This window comes from Poromitra crassiceps, assembly GCF_964638095.1.
Source record: "Poromitra crassiceps genome assembly, contig: HAP1_SCAFFOLD_1329, whole genome shotgun sequence".
NCBI lineage: Eukaryota > Metazoa > Chordata > Actinopteri > Beryciformes > Melamphaidae > Poromitra > Poromitra crassiceps.
The window spans coordinates 1-22,851 of NW_028151082.1; the positions used below are offsets into that span (position 1 = coordinate 1).

Sequence of the window (22,851 nt, forward strand, 5' to 3'; positions counted from 1 at the left end):
TTATGGGGAGTAAAGGCCGGGGTGATTCGTGTGTTTTGACTGTATATTAAACCGCGTTCCTCACCTGTGCGGGACATGATCGCGGATATAGAGAGCACAGATAGAGGACTGATGGAGGCTGAAGGGACTCCGGGACGTGAGAGAGGAGAGGACAGTCTCCAGAGGAGCCTGGCAGCGGTCAGCTGTCCTGCTCTGTCCGCAGCTCCTCTCAGCTTACCCGGGGTCATGGACGCTGAGGGGAGGGTGGACGAGTCCAGGCTCAGGATGCACATTTTCAAAAATGGTATGCTGCTCTAATTGCAAAGCGATTTAATCTATCTATCTATCTATCTATCTATCTATCTATCTATCTATCTATCTATCTATCTATCTATCTATCATCTATCTATCTCTATCTATCTATCTATCTATCTATCTATCTATCTATCTATCTATCTGTATCTATCTAGGCTATCTATCTATCTCTATCTCTATCTGTATCTCTATCTATCTATCTATCTATCTCTCTATCTATCTATCTATCTATCTATCTATCTATCTATCTATCTATCTACTGTGATCATCTATCTTTTCCAATTCAATTGAACTGCTTTATTGACATGAGATAGGCTATAAAAATTAGCCTATATTGCCAAAGCAAAGTCAACCAATTCAAATTGTCCACCCAGTGGGCTGTTTCATGTAGCCTACCTGTAGCAAGACAGGGGTCAGTCAGTTACTTCCTATTGTGTTTACACTTGTCACTACCTGTGACAGTACAGTACTAGTGAGCAGGTAAAACAGACGGAGTTTTGAACAGGAAGTCATAACACAACTGCGTCAACTGGGCGGGGCTACATAAGGTGAATTGGCTACCAAATTGCCATGATAATATTATGGGGGGTGGGGAGTGAAATGAATAGAATAAAGTTGGTGAGAATATTTGTTCTAAGGTTCATACATATTTTGGCAAAGCTGTCTCATTAAGAAAAGCTGACATATTTATCTCAAGCAGTTTAGAATTAGAAATATAGGAGTTTCTTGAAAAAATGACTGTGTGCCGTTTGGTGTTCAGAAAATGTTTTGACAAGGACTTTAAGATCAGAGGTGTTGAAAAGCACAATTCACATCCACAAGTCAAGAGGAAGTCAAGTGATGCTTTGCTTCAGGATACTGGCTGAGCCACAGTCAAACCATTATGTGAAGTCCAACATTCAACTCTGTCTGGACCCCCTCAAGCAAAGAATTCCAGCATGACTGTTGTGATAAAACAACAGATACCATTTAGAGAGTTGGTATCGTTTCTAAGCAGCAGAAGGAAATAGCATCATGAGATTCACCAATGGTATTCATCTGTCATGTTATGGGAACAACAATAAACACTTCACAGAGATAGATCCTCAGCAGGGGAAGTAGCTAGATGAAAAGTGTGAAGCTCAGAACTGTATAAACGAGGATAACTCTGGCTGGGCGTTGGATGGATAATGTGTACACATAGTTGTAAGTCACTTCACTGGGTCACTGAAACACGTCATTTGATGTACTACTGACCCAATGGTAATTAAAAGAGAGAAAAAATATTTTGAGTGCTAGAAAGTAGAAATGACAACACTTGCCCTTGCACCAGGCATAAGATACTGTCGGGCCCCCTGAGTGTGGACAATAAACTGGCTACAACACAGAGAGCCTCTCACGTGACGTAAAACGTCGCATTGAATCTATCATTTCTGAGCAGGAATGTGAAGAGTCACACTCCTTTTCTGTGCCCCTGTAACCTTCATGCACATTCCATCCATACACACATGCTAACTTAAGCTTTAAGAGCTCATGGGTGCAAAACATTACATCATGTCAGATCTCCCAGGAAGCAGGGTAAAGTTCACCGTGGTTGGGATCAGTGATAGTTTTCCAAATTGGGCATGATGGCGCCTCCGTCCGATACCCTGTGATACGCAGACTTTCCTCAGCTGAGAATGTTAATTCTGGCATGTGATCCATATGGGGATTTGTTTTGGTCTAGTGGTGATGGGTTTGGCTGAATGATAATTGCTCAATGTGTGTCTTGACCTCTGGACCGAGAAGGCTTTAGAAGAGTCAATTATATTAAACACTGTGATCACAAGCTTTTTAAATCCCTGTCAAGGTGGTGTGTGTCCCTCTGAGCGTGGCTTGGTGTGGCGCTTCCTGTTTGGCATGTACCCCTGCAGTTCCACAGCTTTAGAGCGCCCTCTGCTGCAGGAGCAGCTGGCCGTTCGTTACCAGGTCATGAAGAGGAAGTGGCAGCAGTTCTTTCCTTCAGCTGTGCGGCTGCGGCTCAACGGCACTGATGGTAAGGGCCTAACACCACACACTGTTTTCTCAGATGATTCCTTAACTCATTGAGTGCCAAGGACGAGTATGTTCGTCAATTGCGTTTTTTGACGGTGGGACGTGGATCAAAGCCAGATCCATCTCCTGTGAAAGTATGGTGGATGTTGAATGTGTAAAAGCTATTTTAGGGACCCATTAGGTGGCGACAGTGCTCTCCAGATTAGAGAAAGGCGAGGAAAAAAGAGAGAAGTCATGTGGAAACGGAAATCGCATCGATATGCATGAAGCATAACGTTAGCTGTGCCTGTGAACAGCAGTCAATCTGCTGCCACAATTGAGCCCCTCTGTCTCCGCTGCGATAGCCCCTCCATATGATTTAGTTGCCGACACCAGCGTCTTTCTGAAAAGTTACATTATTCTCAGCTGGGAGCCGGCGACAGGCTGTGAAAAAGCGGGGTGTAGCGCACTTTTCAGTGCAGAGCAAACGCAGAGCAAACGCACTCGCAGCAGAGCCCCAGAGACACTCCCACGGAGGAGGAGGAGGGGGGTGGGGCACGCAGGGCACTACAGCATACAACCATTGACAGTAAACACAGACCCAGGCAGCAGGCTCGATGCACAGAGACAGGCAAACAAGCTAGAATATCTGATGCCCACCAGCAGTAAATCAAGACCAGCAAGAAGGTGTAGGGTCTGCGCACGCAGGGGCCAGGGCTGCTGGTTGCAGCTAAAAAATATTATTTGGCCAAACAAAATTCCTTTGTTTTCACTGTTTTATTGAAGGAAATTATTTTTGAGGTGTCATTACATCAGAAAATATTAGCTTCAGAGTCAATGATGTGCTTGAAATGCTTCCTTTCACAAAAGGCTGAATATTTCAGATTCTAAATTGAAACGTGTGTTTTGCTGAAATCAACCTATCTTCTCCGGCTGATAACTAAAGAACGGAAAATGATATCAATAAACTTTTTTTTGCAGATGATAGAAGAGAGTCTCATCGTTCTTTGTGTGTGTTCGCTGTTTACATAGTAATATCACACAATATTCTGTGGGCCTCGAGAAAACGCTCTGAAACTCTGGCACTGGGAGCGTCCGTTCTCCAAAAGTGGCTGGCACTCAATGAGTTAAAGGATAAGTTCACCCAAAAATGAAAATTCAGTCATCATCTACTCACCCCATGCCGATGGAAGGACAGGTGAAGTTTTTTTTAGTCCGCAACACATTTGTGGTGTTCCACAGCAAAACACCGTTGCATAATTATCCTAAACAATTGAAGTGAATGGACTTTCAAACGTAAAAAAATAAAAAATAAAATAAAAAAAGATTCCATACTGCTCACCTGGTGTACTGTAATCCAAGTCTCCACAAGCCCTGAGATGCCAAGTTGACTTGAAAATACATTTACACTTTTATTTATTTTCTTTGCTGAAATCTTCACTGTAGCAGGCTATAGTATTAACTGCACCTCACCTTCTTTGAGCAATGTGGCAAACAGGTGCACATGACGTCTTTTCAAGTCAACTTGGCATCTCGGGGCTTGTGGAGACATGGATTACAGTACACCAGGTGAGCAGCTGTGCAGCTTCGCAACAGTGTTTTGTTGCGAAGTCCACAAATGTTTTGTGGACCAAAAACCTTTACCTGTCCTTCCATCGAGTAGATAATCACTGAATTTTCATTTTTTGGGTGAACTTAACCCTTTAAACGTTCTGTAGTGTGTCAACCAAGTCACTCTTGTCAATCATTCTCATACCATCATGTTTTTTATTTTTTATGGTCCTGCTCGCTCTCTCTTTAAAACATCTTTCTTGTGTGTCTTTATCCTTTGACTGTGTAATCCTGTCTCCTTCCAGCTTTGACTGTGTAATCCTGTCTCCTTCCAGCTGAGTTGGTGGCAGCAGTCAGATACTTTGACCAGAGGCAGGCCCAGGCCCAGCAAGAGGCTCAGCACCACAGCGAGGAGCTCAGGGACAGGCTGGCTTTCTTGGAGCTACAGGCACAGGTTTTACCAATTAAAATGCATTTATTTCATCATTGTCTGTTTCATTTTCAGAGTGTAAAGCTGTGACTCTATTATTCATATCGCTGTAATTCCATTAGATTTGTTTTCTTTGCCATTGTTTGGCATTAGGGTTGTGCGATGTCACCAAAATACCCATCGTGATTGTTTTACAGTGAAACATCATTTTGAACGATGGCATCGTCATTGGGGTGGGGTTGGGGGTTGGGGGAATAATTAATTATTTATTAAGTCGCTGCATTGCTGCAATGCCATGTGGCTAGCCGCTGCAATGCGTTCATATTAAGAGGACAGCTGAGCCTGAGCTCTACATGATACCAACGGGCTTGAATAGGCTATTAGCCTCTGCTCTGTGCTACAGCACAGAGCCAGGCGACTGAAGTGGGCAGTGGCTGTCACTACCAGCAATTTGAACGGCGCAAAACAACTAACGTTAACGTTACAGATCCTCACCAACAACGTGTGTGTGTTGAATTTAACGAACTGGCAGAAAACCGACTGAATTACTGGCTGATATAACGTTAGATTCGCGTGGGCTTTTGAACCTAATCTAATGAGAGTTTAGGAGAAATGGCTTGAGAAACGCAGCTGCTGCTGTATCTATATGGAGCGACTCCAACTTTCACTTTGGAAACAGGCGAGTTAAATTCACGGTTGAAGACTTGTACTCACTTTGGGTTGAAAACAGGAAAGAACTTGAAGTTTCTTTGTCTTAAAAAGTTTTCACAACAACACAGCCGACACGCGCGGGGGACGCCCCGGCGACATTAAACAAGCGCCCCCTGTTCAGCGAAGCAGTGGAGTGGAGGAGGGGGAGGAGGAGGGGAGGCTTACCTGAACTGAACTGGATGCGCTTGTTTAATGCCGCCGGCGCATCCCCCGCGCGTCACGGTAAGTGGTCTTGGCCTCTTTTATTATTAAAACGGCACAATTTTAATTCTAACAGATAATGAATTACGATGATCCGATGTAGAAGGCTCAGAGGTCGATGGGGGGGTCGGCCCATCATGATGCCATCGTCCATCGTGCCAACCCTATTTGGCATGATACATATCTGCTAGCTAGAGCAGTTAGACCCAGAGGCGCAGCTTGTGAACAGGCAATGCAGGCAATTTCTTGGGGCCCCAGGCCATTAGGGGCCCTCGATGGCTGAGAAACATTACTCCACAGCAATGACCGCAACTCCCTCCCCATAAACAACCAATGGATGATTTTCAATGACATTGAAACCCCCCTAAAGAGGCCCCATGTCATTGGCGTCATACTCGTATGGTTCATGTACATTCTCTTGAATTGAAAGTGAAACATACATTCAAGAGAATGCATGTGAATCATGCTCGTTTGACAGGAATGATTCAGGGTCATTCACTTTCACTTTCAATTCAAGAGAACATATGTGAATCATTCCTCTCAAACTTGCATGATTCATGTACTTTCTCTTGAATTGATTTTATTTATTTGACACATTTTCATAAAAAAACTTTACAAAAGTAACGTGTAGAAGAACTCTCTTCAACAGTCTCTTCATGTTAGGGTGTGGTTAGATGGTGTAGTGATGTGGACCCAAATGCAGAGGAGAGAGAAGCAGCAGGCAAGGTTTCAGGTATAACAGAAAAAGTCTTTACTCAGGAACGTCAAAATACAAAAACAAAACGCACTAGCCCGAGGCTAGGCTATACTCAGGAACAGGATATCAAAAATACAGAACACAGGACAGGGTTGCTAGTACATACCACACCGGGGAACAGAGAGACAATGAACCGACAAACACCACCCACAGACTCAGACAATATATAGACAGCTGGGAAGGCAGGAACACAGGGCAAAACGGGAGAACTGATTGGTGGGGAGAACTCAGGTAATGGGGCAGACTAACGAGACACATAGGCAACAGGTGGGAGGAATTAAGGCAGACTTAACGAGGGAACATGAACAGGTGGGGAGCAGACAGAGACTACACAAGGAATAAACACAACACAACTAATTTCTGTACAGCATACCACTGAATGTCCACTGAGTTTAGCTCCTCAGTAAATAATCACACAGCAGGCAGAGCAGGCCACACCGTGGCCTGGGCATGACACTTCAACAGTCTCGTCAACAGTGCTGGCAGACATGACCGTTTGTAGTGGCCAGCTACTCGCATCGCTAGCTGGCCAAAAAAAAGAGGATGAGGAAAAGGAAAGCCAGATAGTGGAGCAGACAGGCCTACTGATTAAGCAGTTACATAGTAGGCTACTGAATGCAGACTGACAGACTGAATCAGTCCAGCAAGATCACTGGACACAAATGCCAACTCCAGGACTTATTATCTCAATCAATAAGCAAAATGGCAATCTAGCTCTATAACAACCCCACCCACCCTCTCCACACAGCAAATAATTCACTTATAGTGATCAATACTCTGCTTACAGTGATCATTTTGAGCCTTGGCACACCTGAGAACAGTGGAAGAAATGTTTAAAACTACATTTTATATATTTTTTACTTACAATAGCTGGAGGCCTAACTTACTGTATTTTTAAAGTCAATAACATTCAGTAAATAGCGAAGCTGTCCATTTCATTACTTTATATGTACTGTATTCATGTCATAAATATACAAATGTCAATTACATGGTAATCTGCACGAGAAATAAAGAAAAAGAAGAAAATCTGTTATAATGATCATCTGCTGATAGTGATCAGTTTGACCCATCCCAAGGTGATCACTATAAGTGCACTGTATAATATATAATGTGACAATGTTGAAGTTATTGGGTTATTTATTTAGGTTTTTATTGTTTTTGAATAAAAAAAGTTTAGATTTTGTACTTTTTTTTGACCAATTATTTATAAAATAATTGTGATGAACGCTGGTTGGACGGGGCCCCTTGGAATATTTGCCTAGGGCCCCAACAGAGTCTAGAATCGCCACTGGTTAGACCTAGTTAAGTTAGTTAAACAAACTGTGTTCGCCATTCACCTGCTTGTGCTATTAAGGCAATGGATCTCAAACCTTTGTTTTCACGTCAAGGACCCCTAAACTGCACAAATTAGACCACGGACCCCCATCTGATAAGATTCTGTCCCAGGGTCCCCCATCTTATAAGATGTTTTGCTTTTAGATAGTTTAGATTACGGTAGTTTTATTACATAGAGTTTATGAAACCCATGACCAAAATAGTCATACATTGTCATTATTTATGGATGAAATTATAGTGAAAATAAATTATTCCGCTTTTTGCTGGGGACCCCCTGGAATCACCTCAAGGAACCCTAGGGGTCCCTTGACCCCACTTTTGAGAACCACTGACCTAAGGTGTGTAGTGCTTGCTAAAGTGTGAGCACATAAGAACAGCTGATAGATTGTGCATTCAGACAGTAATACTTTATGTCAGAATCAGAATCAGCTTTATTGGCCAAGTATGTACACATACAAGGAAATTGGCTCCGGAAATGTGCATCCCTTCATCAGACTACCATACTCTCACTATAGATGTATGTATTTAATGGTATAGTTTAGTATAGTTTAGTGCAGTATAGTATAGTTTCTAATATGATATATAACCAAGTCTAAAGTATGGTCTGTTTTTTTGTCTGTGTTTTCTCTCTTCCTCCCTGTGAACATCAGGTGTTGTTTGAGCGCGTTACATTCGACCTGAAGGAGCTACAGGAGGCCATACGAATCATTGACAAGGATGTGCCTCGAACTAACAGACACCTGACCTATTACCTGTGAGTGCTACTGTTACAGTTCTATTACCTGTGAGTGCTACTGTTACAGTTCTATTACCTGTGAGTGCTACTGTTACAGTTCTATTACCTGTGAGTGCTACTGTTACAGTTCTATTACCTGTGAGTGCTAGTGTTACAGTTCTATTACCTGTGAGTGCTACTGTTACAGTTCTATTACCTGTGAGTGCTACTGTTACAGTTCTATTACCTGTGAGTGCTACTGTTACAGTTCTATTACCTGTGAGTGCTAGTGTTACAGTTCTATTACCTGTGAGTGCTACTGTTACAGTTCTATTACCTGTGAGTGCTAGTGTTACAGTTATATTACCTGTGAGTGCTACTGTTACAGTTCTATTACCTGTGAGTGCCAGTGTTACAGTTCTATTACCTGTGAGTGCTACTGTTACAGTTCTATTACCTGTGAGTGCCAGTGTTACAGTTCTATTACCTGTGAGTGCTACTGTTACAGTTCTATTACCTGTGAGTGCTAGTGTTACAGTTCTATTACCTGTGAGTGCTAGTGTTACAGTTCTATTACCTGTGAGTGCTACTGTTACAGTTCTATTACCTGTGAGTGCTAGTGTTACAGTTCTATTACCTGTGAGTGCTAGTGTTACAGTTCTATTACCTGTGAGTGCTACTGTTACAGTTCTATTACCTGTGAGTGCTAGTGTTACAGTTCTATTACCTGTGAGTGCTAGTGTTACAGTTCTATTACCTGTGAGTGCTACTGTTACAGTTCTATTACCTGTGAGTGCTAGTGTTACAGTTCTATTACCTGTGAGTGCTAGTGTTACAGTTCTATTACCTGTGAGTGCTACTGTTACAGTTATATTACCTGTGAGTGCTAGTGTTACAGTTCTATTACCTGTGAGTGCTAGTGTTACAGTTCTATTACCTGTGAGTGCTACTGTTACAGTTCTATTACCTGTGAGTGCTAGTGTTACAGTTCTATTACCTGTGAGTGCTAGTGTTACAGTTCTATTACCTGTGAGTGCTACTGTTATAGTTCGGGTCTCGAATCTGTTTAACTAATCAATAATCATATCAATTTAACATTGTATTATCTAGGGTATCATTTAAGGCAGGGATACTCAACTTGCTTTGCCCCTGTGGCCACTTTTGCAAAATGACAGGAGGCCAGGGGCCAGTTAATAAACAAACATTAATAATATAATTTTTTTTGTAGCGGATTGTAGGTATTTGGGGTGTCAGCCGGAGTTTAGTCTGATAACTTTGTGCACACAGGATAGGTTAAGTTAAGGTAGTTAGTACATAAGTAAGTGGGCAGGGTGAGCAGGTGGCGATATTTGAGAATTTAGCTGGAGCTCAGTCGAAGTTTATAGTTTTCATTGTGAATTTGAAAATGGCCAGGGGGCCACTTGGCACCCTATCACGGGCCGCATCTGGCCCACGGGCCGCAAGTTGAGTATCACTGATTTAAGGTTTAACCGCTCACTAGCTTTATCCAACACCTTGAGTCCTTCACCATAAACTATTAATTGAACAACATGCATTTGGACTGTTTGAACTGTCATGAGTTTCACATTAGCATCACCGTGTTTTGCAAAGTCAGCCAATCATAGTCAGCAGCATGCCTTTTTCTATTGTCAATTCAAATTTAAAGGACGGCTTTACCGTGGGGAATATGAATATATATTAAATCTCACGCCCCTAAGGTTTTAGAATCCATTGAAATTTTTGAAATTGGAGCTTCACTGCCTGACCTATCAGGCATCTCTCACATATTTTAGGGAAGCCGGATGACGCGTTACGCGTCATCCGGCCTCCCTCCCCGTTGCGGAACTCGAGCGCCTATGAAATACAAGTCTTGTGAGCCATGGTCCCGCCTCTAGAGGTCCTCCACGCCCCTTCAGAGCTCTCGACGAAAAGCAAAAGGCAGCCATCTTGTTCACCCGCATAGCATACTGTAGCTAGGTTAGCTTTCCATAGCTCCTTGCCAAGAGACCATATCTCTGGAATGGAAGCACCAAAAGACACGGGACTGGCGGCATTGGAAAGCTCGTCAAATTTTACATCTAGTAGTAGGTGAGTTGAAGTAACGAAATCAACGCTGAGCAATGTACCCATTTTTACACATTTTTACAGAAAATAGTTACAACATCAGATGCGCGTAACTCCTACGAAAATGCCTTAAAATGCATGAATTTTTTTTTATGAAGACATCTCCCGACATATATACATCGGTTTAAATTTGGTGCAATTTGGTGCAATTTTATTTTCGATTTATTTTCGATTTTTTCTTGTTCTCTTGTTTTATTGTCGAAGCCTTCTTCTTCTTCTTTGAGTTTTATGGCGGTTGGCAAACATATATGTGCATTACCGCCACCTACTGGAGTTTGATATCAGCCAATTGCCTGAGGGGTGGGCATGGAAACGAAGGCCACGCGAGCCCAGTGCATTGTGGGAAATGTAGTATTTCGGGTCCCCGCACCCGCCCCTCCCCTCCACCACCCCCCCCCCTCCACACAGAGTGGATTTCTGGTGATATCTCTGGCGGGAAACAACCAATTTCAAAAATTTCAACGGATTCTAAAACCTTAGGGGCGTGAGATTTAATATATATTCATATTCCCCATGGTAAAGCCGGCCTTTAAGTTACGCGTCAGAACAGATAGTCAGTCTCTGGAATTTGATTGCTGACCCTTGACACAGAGTTTGTGGGAGCAATCAGCCAGACCCTAACCCTAACCCTAACCAGCCAAAAGTGATCATTCAGTTTCTGACTGTCACCAGCATCCTGACAGGGTATTGTTTGTGAGTGGAGCAGCATGAAATAGTGCCTTCCTGGCTGGTAGGATGCAGGACGTGGTCTGTAGTCATGTAGGATGCAGGACGTGGTCTGTAGTCATGTACTGTAGGATGCAGGACGTGCTCTGTAGTCATGTAGGATGCAGGACGTGCTCTGTAGTCATGTAGGATGCAGGACGTGCTCTGTAGTCATGTAGGATGCAGGACGTGGTCTGTAGTCATGTAGGATGCAGGACGTGGTCTGTAGTCATGTAGGATGCAGGACGTGCTCTGTAGTCATGTAGGATGCAGGACGTGGTCTGTAGTCATGTAGGATGCAGGACGTGGGCTGTAGTCATGTAGGATGCAGGACGTGCTCTGTAGTCATGTAGGATACAGGACGTGCTCTGTAGTCATGTAGGATACAGGACGTGGTCTGTTGTCATGTAGGATGCAGGACGTGCTCTGTAGTCATGCAGGATGCAGGACGTGCTCTGTAGTCATGTAGGATGCAGGACGTGGTCTGTAGTCATGTAGGATACAGGACGGGGGCTGTAGTCATGTAGGATGCAGGACGTGGGCTGTAGTCATGTAGGATGCAGGACGTGGTCTGTAGTCATGTAGGATGCAGGACGTGCTCTGTAGTCATGTAGGATGCAGGACGTGCTCTGTAGTCATGTAGGATGCAGGACGTGGTCTGTAGTCATGTAGGATGCAGGACGTGCTCTGTAGTCATGTAGGATGCAGGATGTGGGCTGTAGTCATGTAGGATGCAGGACGTGGGCTGAGTCATGTAGGATGCAGGACGTGGGCTGTAGTCATGTAGGATGCAGGATGTGGGCTGTAGTCATGCAGGATGCAGGACGTGGGCTGTAGTCATGTAGGATGCAGGACGTGGGCTGTAGTCATGTAGGATGCAGGATGTGGGCTGTAGTCATGTAGGATGCAGGACGTGGGCTGTAGTCATGTAGGATGCAGGACGTGGGCTGTAGTCATGTAGGATGCAGGACGTGGGCTGTAGTCATGTAGGATGCAGGACGTGGGCTGTAGTCATGTAGGATGCAGGACGTGCTCTGCTGTTTTGGCAGATAGAAGGGTTGCTGCTGCTGTATAAACGTGAAGGCACTGACAAACTGGGATTGAGAGACTTTGGGCTGGTTGCTCATAAGTACTGGACCTCATAATGTTTTAAGTTTGGGACTAGGTCTTATCCATGTCTGAGCAGCCAGCCCTTTATGTTTTTGATAAAGCTTGCTCAGATGGCTGGCATGACTCATCAACATTATATTCTGTGCAGATCTATCATCTAATAAAGTCATCTTTCTTCTTCAGAGGTGTTGAACTAATCCAACTCACCTTGAGAAATATACGATGTTAATACCTAATGTGCTTCCAGGGGTGAAGGTTCGGGCAATCTCTTGGTGTTGAGAGATATCCTCATCACTTTTGCTGCTTTTCATCCAGGTAAAGAAGAATCAGGGTGACATTCAGAAATAATAGCCTACAAATATCTTGATTGATGTTGGCCTCCATATCCCTCTCTGTTATCTATTTCTGTACAGCAAACTGGGGTACACACACCCCTAGGGGTACATGGCAGTACTACAGGGGGTACTTGAGAGAGGAGGGGAAATGGGAAAATGAAAGACTAATTCTTGAAAATAAATGAAAGATTAAAATATATATGCTCAGGAGGCAATAATTGTAAGTCTTTCACTCCATTTCTTATGTTGTAATTTTATATCCTTCAAAAGGTGGGTTATCATTTATTCATTGCGTCATATGCTATAGTTTTCTCTTGCCGTTTTCTAAGCAAAATGTTGTAGTTGGGTGAAGGGGGTACTTGGCTTCAAAAATCAGGGAAAGGGGGAACTGAAGCCAAAACAGTTTGAGAACCACTGCTGTATAGACGGTTTTCACCAGAGCGCAACCCCACAGCACTTCCTTTTTCTCAGCATTCGGCAAACTGCAGAAATATTCACTCGACATCGTTACTTTTGTTTTCGCTGCTCAGCTGTATAGACGGTTTTCACGGAATGGTCAGTCCTGCACTTGAATGTTTCTTTTTTCTTTTATGTCCATAGCAAACACTGCAACAGGAAGTGAGCGGGGGTTCAATTTAGAATGTTTTTGTTGTCAAGTTAAAACCGTCTATAGAATATGTCTAGCTGCTTCCTGCTTTGACTTTGACTTCACTTGTCACCCTAGGCAGCCACAGGCAGCTTCTCCATTATGAAAGAATCCTCTGAGGACAAATATTTGTTTGTGTTGTGAAAGCAATATGTTGCTCAACGCTGTTGAATCAGCACTTTATCTGATTGTCTAGCATGTTTGTTCACTCAGCTTGTCAACAGGAGTGTTTTGCCCATCTCAGCTTTAGTGACACTGAGTATCTCATTACAAACGTTGACTCTGTGCTGTTTCTCTTGTTTTATCACCCAGAGGTCAGTTATGCCCAGGGGATGAATGACCTGTGTAGCCGCTTTCTGGAGGTTCTGGACTCTGAGGTCGACACTTTCTGGAGTTTCTCCTGCTACATGGAGAAGTTCTCCAAGGACTTCAGGGCTGATGGCCTTCACAGGAAAATAGGTGGGATTGAGAATGAGAACAACAATACAAGTTCATAAGCTTACAGTATGTTTCCATGTTGTGATAATGCCATGATTTGTTCACTATTTCTATGGCACACACACACAAAAAACAGCTCAAGAAAAGAGTGTGAAAATGAAATGTTCATAACACTGAAATACATTGAAATTCTAAAACAAATATTTATATGACCATACACAGACTATATGAAGTACCTTTGACAGGTACCTCACATTCAGGACCTCTAGTGGCAAAGCAGGAGTATTGGGGCATTCCTTTATAACTAGGAAATGGTAATGTGATGGTTCAAAGGTCATGAGCTCGAATGGTGTAAAGAATTGGGCTATTTAATTAAACTGATTACTATCCGGTGGCAACCTCCACAGAAGGTCCAGTTAGAACCCGAGATGAGACGATGTCCAAACAAGAAGATTTATTTTGTCTTCATACCCACATCACAATTATGCACCACTTTGTTAGTCGAAATGTTCAGGGGCCAGTTGCACCAACTGGTCTTAACTATGCCTGGTCGTAACTCCTACGTCGGTCTTAGTTAAGACCATGGACTTACGCCTGTTGCACCAACACGGCTTATGTCTGGTCTTAACTATGCTGGTTGTAGCAATGCGCGTCCATGTGAATTGCCAGGGAATGCCCCCTGATTGGATGATGTTGCAAAAAATATGCCTCGCGACCTGCTTGGAGCACTGAGCCACTACGCTCTCTCAGCCACTACTGTAAAACACCCTCCCTCCTCTCACCCTCCCTCGCTCCGGGGGAAAGATGGCGGCGATTGAGCCAGAAAGACAGTCTGAATGAAATTGAATGTAACGTTCCCAATTCTATGTATTACATTCTAAAAAACTAACGGCAACATTTTGGAAGGCTAAGCCACACAACTAGTTAGTTATAATCTAACGTCGTGCTTTCAAAGACGGCGAACTGGCGGTGTTACGACGATGACGGTCAAAAAGGTCTCCGCGGAGATCTGTGTTACAGGCAGGCTCTACGCCTCCTCCTGACCAGGCGTAGGAGTTACGCCTGGTCGTAGTGAAAATAAGGCTTAAGCCGTCTTGGTGCAACCGGCGTAGCTGTTAGGTCGTAAAGTTACGACCAACTTAGCTTAAGACCAGTGTAAGACCAGTTGGTGCAACCGGCCCCTGATTGTTATAATGTGTGGTTTATTTGATGCACGCACACTTAACATCTGAAAAGGACTTCAAACAGCAATTGGAAGCGACACAGTAGCTAGGACTAGATTTTCAGGACATGTGGTCGACTGCCATCAAGGACTGAATGCCCTTGAAGATTGGGGTCAGAAGCGTCATGCCCATTGAAACTGAGGGGGCAGTTGCCACCTCAGATTTTTTGAAAAAAGAAAAGAAGGGGGAAGTAAAATTCATGCTGTTAGTTATTATAGGTAGGCCCAGGGCCGGCCCGCCCATAATGCGAACCAAGCGGCTGCCTAGGGCCCCGGGAGTTGGGGGGGCCCCCCAAAAAAAAAAAAAATTTTTTTTTTTTTTTTTTTTCTTTTTTTTTTTTTTATAAACATAGGCTATAATATTATAGGCTGTGTGTGGTAGTTAAAACATAGGTTGACGTTTATTTATGTTTGTAGTTTAAACAAAAACATAAATACTGTAGGCTACATACAACACAAAAGGCTGATATTTACCTTTTGTCGCCACCTGGTGAGTAAATATATATGTAACTAAAACCATTAAAATTGACAACCGGTCCTGCATGTATCTACCGGTCCTTGGCACAAAAAAGGTTGGGAACCCCTGGTTTAACTGACCTGGCAACCCCTATGGCTGCTGGGTTCTACACGCTTGCTTGACACTGATAGGGCTACAAACGAGCGTCATTGTCATGTTTGTTTGTTTTAAATATTCTTCTAAATATGGCTAAAAGTCCAAAAACGTCAAATTTTCTTCGGCGCTGCCCTAGCGGGCAGCACAGAGAATCCCCTCCTTACAGCACCCCCTACTTAAAAGTACTTCCAGCGCGGATGCCCCCAAACCCCCGCCCCTGGGAGGGGGCCCCTGATCTATATCCTGCTTAGGGCCCCCAGATGGCTAGGGCCGGCCCTGGGTAGGCCTATAGTTTGCATAGCAAGTTAGTTGGCTATACTTGTACTACCATGCAGCTAAAGTTAGCATTGTAATGTTAGCCAGAGCTGTTATGGCAGTGAGCTGTTTGTTTTTACCACCACCACTATCACATGTTATACTGTAGTTAGCAAAACAGTGAATTCCATTTGATGTCTCCAGGTCAAGATGCAGTTCTTTAAAATAATTTGCATTGTGGATATAGTCTTTTATGTGAATAACATTTTGGGTGAAGCAAGATTTAGCTATTTCAAGAAAAGTGGCAGCAGTGTAGAAGCTAGTGTCGAAGTGACTAAGCTAATAACCATAAAAGCACAATCACCAAAATCTCTAAATAAATATACAGTATTCACCGTAATGAGAAAAGGAATATTGAAAAAAATATTGATGGTTAAAACTTAATCATGATATCACAACACTCTAATCCCAATGAAAATTTAAAATGAGATCTTCCTCTAAATCTGGCTTCAAATGGCCAACATTTTAGAAATAGCTAAATGGACTGATTCAATCATGAGTGGATTCAGCACACTTTATCTGGGCAGACTGATTGAATCATTGCAGATCTATTCAGACCTTCAGTTGCCACTGAATTATTTTAGCCGGGGACCTTTGGTCGACCCCTCAGAATTTTGGTTTGCATGACGCCCCTGATTGGGGTCCTACTAATATTGGGTGGTCCCAAGTGGTGGCCAATCTGCCTGATTAAAAGTCTAGAAACTAAAATAATTCTAACAGCAGAACTTCCTGGCCTTTTGTACAAACGGTGACGTCACCAGTGCTCATATTTTCTCTCCCAAACTCGTAGGAGCCTCAGCAGCCCCGACCTCAAAAATCCAAGATGGCTGCTCCGCGCAACAACAGTAGTTAAAATTGTAGTAAAGTCTGTTTATTAGCACTTCTGTCTTGTTTGTGTCTCATTAAATCAGCTGTACACACACACTGTCTAACTTCTATCTGTGTGGACATGTTGCTGCAGTGTTTGTATGTGCAAAATGCCTTGTTATCAACTGTTATTGCTACCAATGGCTAGTCTGGCTAGCGACTGGATCTGACCAAGATCTGACTCGTTTAAACGGATGTGACGCTATTCAACAGTGAACTTCCCAGCTCCCAGTTTCTGCAAATGGAACCCTAACAAAACAGATGTCATTCAACAGATGTCATTCAACCGCCACATCCCAGTTTGTTTGCGATAAAGCAACGGGCCATATTTCAATTGAGGAGTGGGAACCCCAAGCCACAACAGTAATAACCATGTAACATGCACACATTCTGTGCAGTTTAATTTACACTTTGCATACATTTGTTTGCATGTGACAAGAAACTCCTTTGACTACATGTAATCAGTCATGTTATGCTATTTCAAAGCTGCAATTTTGCTCATATATACCTTGTCATTATCACCATATCTGCAATAAAATCAGATGAGACTCTGCAGTACATGCATCTGAAAAGGCGGCTCTGAATTAGGGATGCACGGTATATCGGCAATCACATCGGTATCGGCCAATGTTAGTCATTTTTTAACACATCGGCATCGGTGTTGCAATGTTAATATCGGTCATCGGTATCAGCCAAAATGTTCACATCAAGAGGAAAATCTATGAGGTGGTAAATCTATGATTTATGGGCTTTTCCAAATGTTTTGGAAACACAGAAATGCATTACTTTTTCAAATTCAGTGTTTACATGTGTTTTTCAGTATGTACAAAATGTGATTATCACAGAAATGACCATAACAGCAAGGTTAATATCGGTTATCCTTATCGGCCAATATTTCATATTGGTGCATCCCTACTCTGAATGTGTTTCAGAGTTAGAAGCGGCGGTGTTGAAGGAACTAGACCCACAGCTCCATGCACACTTAGTCACAGACAGCATGGAGAGCTTCGCCTTCTGCCACAGGTACTGTGCACACACTGCTTGCGACCTCTTCAGCACCATTCTTTATTTTCCTCTGTGCATCTGAATATGGATGTGGTCGTATTTCACATAGCCGATCCACATAGATGTGGTTGTATTTCACAATATACAATATCAATAAACCCATAAGTTAAAATAAATAAATAATATTATATTAACAAGACAACATCCTATCACTCAATCTAGAAAACTAGCTGGTGCTGCAACAGCGCAAGGCAAGTGCGCTATCCCTCATTAGATTGTAACTCCTCAATCATCTCCCTATGGTCACTTTTAATATGATCTTGTTACTCATGACTTGGTTCTCTTTTATTTATATATATATATATATATATATATATATATATATATATAGGAAGGAAGTGCACAGGGAGGAAGTGCACAGGGCACTACTTTCTTATATATATATATATATATATATATATATATATATATATATATATATATATATATATATATATATATATATATAGCAGCACAGCTGTGCTGCTAGTCCCGGGTGCAGCTGGAGCAGGAACAGCAGAAATAGCAGTAGTAAGGAAATCCAGCGCACACCAGGTTGTCAGAATAGACTTCTTTTATTTAAGTTGCATAGATATGGCAAAACGTTAGTTTCTTTCCATAATTCCTTTCAAAAAGTGAAACTTTCATAGATTATAGATTCATTATACAACAGGTAGTTCCGGCCGGGCAATTTGATTGGACAAGAGGGATCCTACCAGTGCCGATATTTCACGATAACGCACTGGCGCTTCACTGTGTGTAGATCACTCCGCTTCACAGATGCTCTAATCAACAAAACGCTTCACAGCTGTAGAGTAGACAGTAGTAAAGTAGACAGCCTGCAGTTAATTAGGCTGATTAGGCTACATTTTCGGCAAAGCAGAAAGCTGAGGGGACTATTTTTGTTGGCGGAGGAATAAATAGAGAAATCATATATTTTCTCAGCTTTTTGTCATTTTTTTTATCAGCTTTGTTTAATAGAACAGTTGTATAAAAGCAATATCACACGAGAGGGAGTGCTGTTGTTGGCTAATATCGGCACTGCTGTGATTATCTTCGGCACTCGGCCTACGGCCTCGTGCCTACGACCGAATCACAGCAGTGCCGATATTAGCCAACAACAGCACTCCCTCTCATGTGATATTGCTTAATTACACACAAAGTGAAATATTTCTAGCCTTTATTTGTTTCATTTTTCATAATTTTGGCCTACAGCTCCAGAAAACCCCCAAAACAGTATTTCAAGAAATTAGAATAGTGTGAAGAAAATCAGCAGTTACTTCTCAGTTACAGTATGACTGACTCCAGCCTCAATCCACTCCCTCTGAATCTCAGTCAAATGTTTTAAATCGTCTTTGCTTGACAATCTGCTGAAGCCCACGGTCATCCATGGTATTTCCATGATATTCAAATTTTTTGGAAAGGATCTGTATATATATATATATATATATATATATATATATATATATATATATATATATATATATATATATATATATATATAAATATATATATATATATATATATATACTGTATATATATATATATATAAGCAATATCACACGAGAGGGAGTGCTGTTGTTGGCTAATATCGTCACGGCTGTGATTCGGTCGTAGGCACGAGGCCGCAGGCCGAGTGCCGAAGATAATCACAGCAGTGACGATATTAGACAACAACAGCACGATCTCAAGTGTGATATTGCTTTTATACAACAGTTCTATTAAACAAAGTTGATGAAAAAAATGACAAAAAGCTGAGAAAATATATGATTTCTCTATTTATTCCTCAACAAAAATAGTGCCCTCAGCTTGTAACGTGGCTGGTGTTTGTTTTGTTGATTAGAGCAGCTGTGAAACATTTTAGACAACAGCACGAGCTCGAGTGTGATATTGCTTGAAGCGTTTTGTTGATTAGAGCAGCTGTGAAGCGTTTTTGTTGATTAGAGCAGCTGTGAAGCGGAGTGATATAGCCTACCCTCTACAGCCTAACCTCCCAGCCTCTTCTACAGCCTAACCTCCCCGGCCTCTTCTACAGCCTAACCTCCCCGGCCTCTTCTACAGCCTAACTTCCCAGCCTCTTCTACAGCCTAACCTCCCAGCCTCTTCTACAGCCTAACCTCCCCGGCCTCTTCTACAGCCTAACCTCCCAGCCTCTTCTACAGCCTAACTTCCCAGCCTCTTCTACAGCCTAACTTCCCAGCCTCTTCTACAGCCTAACTTCCCAGCCTCTTCTACAGCCTAACCTCCCAGCCTCTTCTACAGCCTAACCTCCCCGGCCTCTTCTACAGCCTAACCTCCCCGGCCTCTTCTACAGCCTAACCTCCCCGGCCTCTTCTACAGCCTAACCTCCCCGGCCTCTCAATTTATGCATAATCACACAGCCTCTTCCATTCCTTCGAACGATGTGGTGCAGAGCATACATATTCCATTTGTTTGTTTGTGTGTGTGTGTGTGTGTGTGTGTGTGTGTGTGTGTGTGTTGTCCCTCTTTTAGATGGCTGCTGCTGGGTTTCCAGAGGGAGTTTGAACACAGTGATGCACTGCGGTTGTTTGAGATCCTGAGTTGTGACCACCTAGAGCTCATCTCCCTACAAGTAGACCGTGCCCGCTATCAGGAAAGGCTGGCGACAAGACCCGGCACAGGTGAAACCCATAACTCAAATTGCCGATATGACATGAATGATGATACTGTACTATATGGAAGGCCAGTTAGCCCTGTTCAGTGTCTCACATCAGTTTTGTGATTTTTCGTATGATTCCAGACGGTAATCCAGAGTCAGAGGCCCAGGCCATCAACACGGATTTCACCTTTGAGCTCTTCATCTGCGCAACCATCCTGTTAGAAAACAAAGAGTCTCTGATGAGGTGCCAAGATGACGTACAGCTCATCCAGTTTGCCAGCAGGTCGGTCTATGTTAGCTATAGAGACACTGCTTGAAATAGGCCACGCCCATCACGGGGGAAATCGCTCCGTTCACTCCCATAGACCAGCGTCATTTTCCTTGAATTAAACATAGCTAAAAGCTGTTGTGTGTTGGGCTGCGCACACAACAAATATAAATAATCACCAATTCTTTTGTACTCCCGAGCAAAACAAGGAAGCCGTTGAGAAGAAAAATGTGGATCTATCTGTCAATGAAGTAAGTTGGAGTGTTCATCTTCCGTATATAAGATCTTTGTGTGCAGCACGCGACATAGGAGAACGCCAGGATTGGGGGGGAGTTTCAGGAAGCAGAAAGTCAGCAGACAAACGTGATCAGCTCACGTCCCGTTAGCAGTTCAAATGAATGAAGTAAACGCACACAACGTCTCATTATTTGACACTAGCCAATTCCTCCTAGATATCTGCAAAACTATCTGTATCTGACGAGAGTTCCTTTGTTCGCCCGGTTAGCCACGGTTTGTTTTGCTAGAAGTTGGCACGATAGTTGGTCCTTTGTGTTTTCCCCCGTGTTTGGCGTGGTTTCTGAATGATGACGCGTTCCGCAGTGTCTCTATGGCATGAAATATAATCCCAGTTGTAGTTGTGAATCTGTTGGTCAACCCTTGCCTTCTCTGTGCAGCCTTCAGGGAACATTGGACTTAAACAGCACGCTGAAGAAAGCAGAGCAACATTTCTACGACTACTGCAAGCGCTGTGCTTGGGACTATATGAATGCCTGCTGTGGGGCACGCAAGAGCAAAGAAGATCACTTCCTTTATCAGCTTCGTGGTTTATTTTTTTGAAGAGATTGCTTCTACTGAATTCATGTCAACAGTCCAAACCTGTTTAAACTGTCATTTGACTCATAACAAGGGACCTGTAATCCTCATTGGGAGTTTTGATGGCACATAATATTCTTCATCTTAGTCTTTATACTCCTGTGGGAGGTTTTGATGCTGCTTATTAGGATTGTGTTATAAAATATTGCTGTTTATTGTAAGTGTATTTGTTGTATGGTAGAGTGAACAAATAACAACTGAGGCAATGCAATGGTTCCCCCCAGACTGCCATAAATAACTCAAGCTTTAGCTGAAGGTTTGCTTCTTTGTTTTCAAAATAAAGTTTTCAGAGATTACCTCAATAATGTTCTTGGCCATAATCTTGAATTATATGCAATGTGCAACCACTGGAAGAAAACTGCATGAGAGGCAAGTGTTGACTACTGGGATCTGGTGTGTCGCAACAGGTGGTGTCTGTCACTAGCTGGTGTTGTACTGTATCTAATGCCAGATGGCCTATGTGTCACAGAGGCCTATGTAACAGGAATAGTCAGCCACCATTTGAGCTCTGGCCAAGGGACCATGCAGTTAGGGAAATGAACATTTGACTGGTTCTTAGTGAACCACTATCTTCACTGGTGGAAGAATCACATAAATAGTTAGATCATAAATTACTTGAGTCACAGTATAACTAATTGTGATGTGGTTTTAATGGTTGTTGGTCTTTTAAGTGGTAAAACTGTGTTTTTGATGTGCTCAAGTTATTGCGTTTACTTATATATCTTAAGATAAAGCAGCCAGTAGCCAATAATTTCCTCTTTATCAGAGAATAAAAGTGAGTGGACGGAGCACACCTATAGATTCATAGCCTCTAATTGTGCAAGCAGACATTTCGACACTACTGTGTTTTCACCTGATTCAGATGGATTCTGATGGAAGTTAGTCATCAGAAGGTTAGTCAGAAGGTTAGTCTGGTCTAGTGTTGAAAGTGTCTTTATAATTTTGTTCTCTAGAAGTTTATTTTCCTCGAGCTGAGAGGCACCTGATTCAGCTGCATTTTGCTAGAAGAACCCTGTTTCAACTTCTTCTTTATCTTGGTCAAAAAGATATTTGACTTGAAATACAGGAGTGTGGAAAACATAACAGTAGTCTGGTTAAAACCATCATGCTCACATGACCAGATGGGTTACCAGGCTAAAGATAAAGCACCCTCAAATCAAACCTCAAAACTGCACAAAAGTACAAGACTTGAGTCAAACTGCTTAGCCTGCACCTCCTCATACCTTCAACTGCTTAGCCTGTACCTCCTCATACCTTCAACTGCTTAGCCTGCACCTCCTCATACCTTCAACTGCTTAGCCTGCACCTCCTCATACCTTCAACTGCTTAGCCTGCAGCTCCTTATACCTTCAACTGCTTAGCCTGCACCTCCTTATACCTTCAACTGCTTAGCCTGCACCTCCTCATACCTTCAACTGCCTAGCCTGCACCTCCTCGTACCTTCAACTGCTTAGCCTGCACCTCCTCATACCTTCAACTGCTTAGCCTGCACCTCCTCATACCTTCAACTGCTTAGCCTGCATCTCCTCATACCTTCAACTGCTTAGCCTGCACCTCCTCATACCTTCAACTGCTTAGCCTGCACCTCCTTATACCTTCAACTGCTTAGCCTGCACCTCCTCATACCTTCAACTGCTTAGCCTGCATCTCCTCATACCTTCAACAGCTTAGCCTGCACCTCCTCA

At 42.9% G+C, this 22,851-nt stretch overlaps 1 protein-coding gene across 1 annotated transcript; it reads left to right on the forward strand.

The window, feature by feature from the left end:
• Positions 1-75: 75 nt before the first annotated feature.
• LOC310771828 (TBC1 domain family member 15-like) lies at positions 76-21,391 on the forward strand (the record flags this gene model as incomplete). The annotated part of the gene is made up of 10 exons (XM_083664342.1): positions 76-283; positions 2,123-2,308; positions 4,173-4,291; positions 7,922-8,025; positions 12,173-12,240; positions 13,219-13,365; positions 17,294-17,384; positions 19,899-20,047; positions 20,167-20,308; positions 20,968-21,391. The coding sequence occupies 10 exons, from the start codon at positions 76-78 to the stop codon at positions 21,128-21,130; spliced, it is 1,377 nt and encodes a 458-aa protein (XP_083520468.1). The 3' UTR covers positions 21,131-21,391.
• Between the last annotated feature and the right edge of the window lie 1,460 nt (positions 21,392-22,851).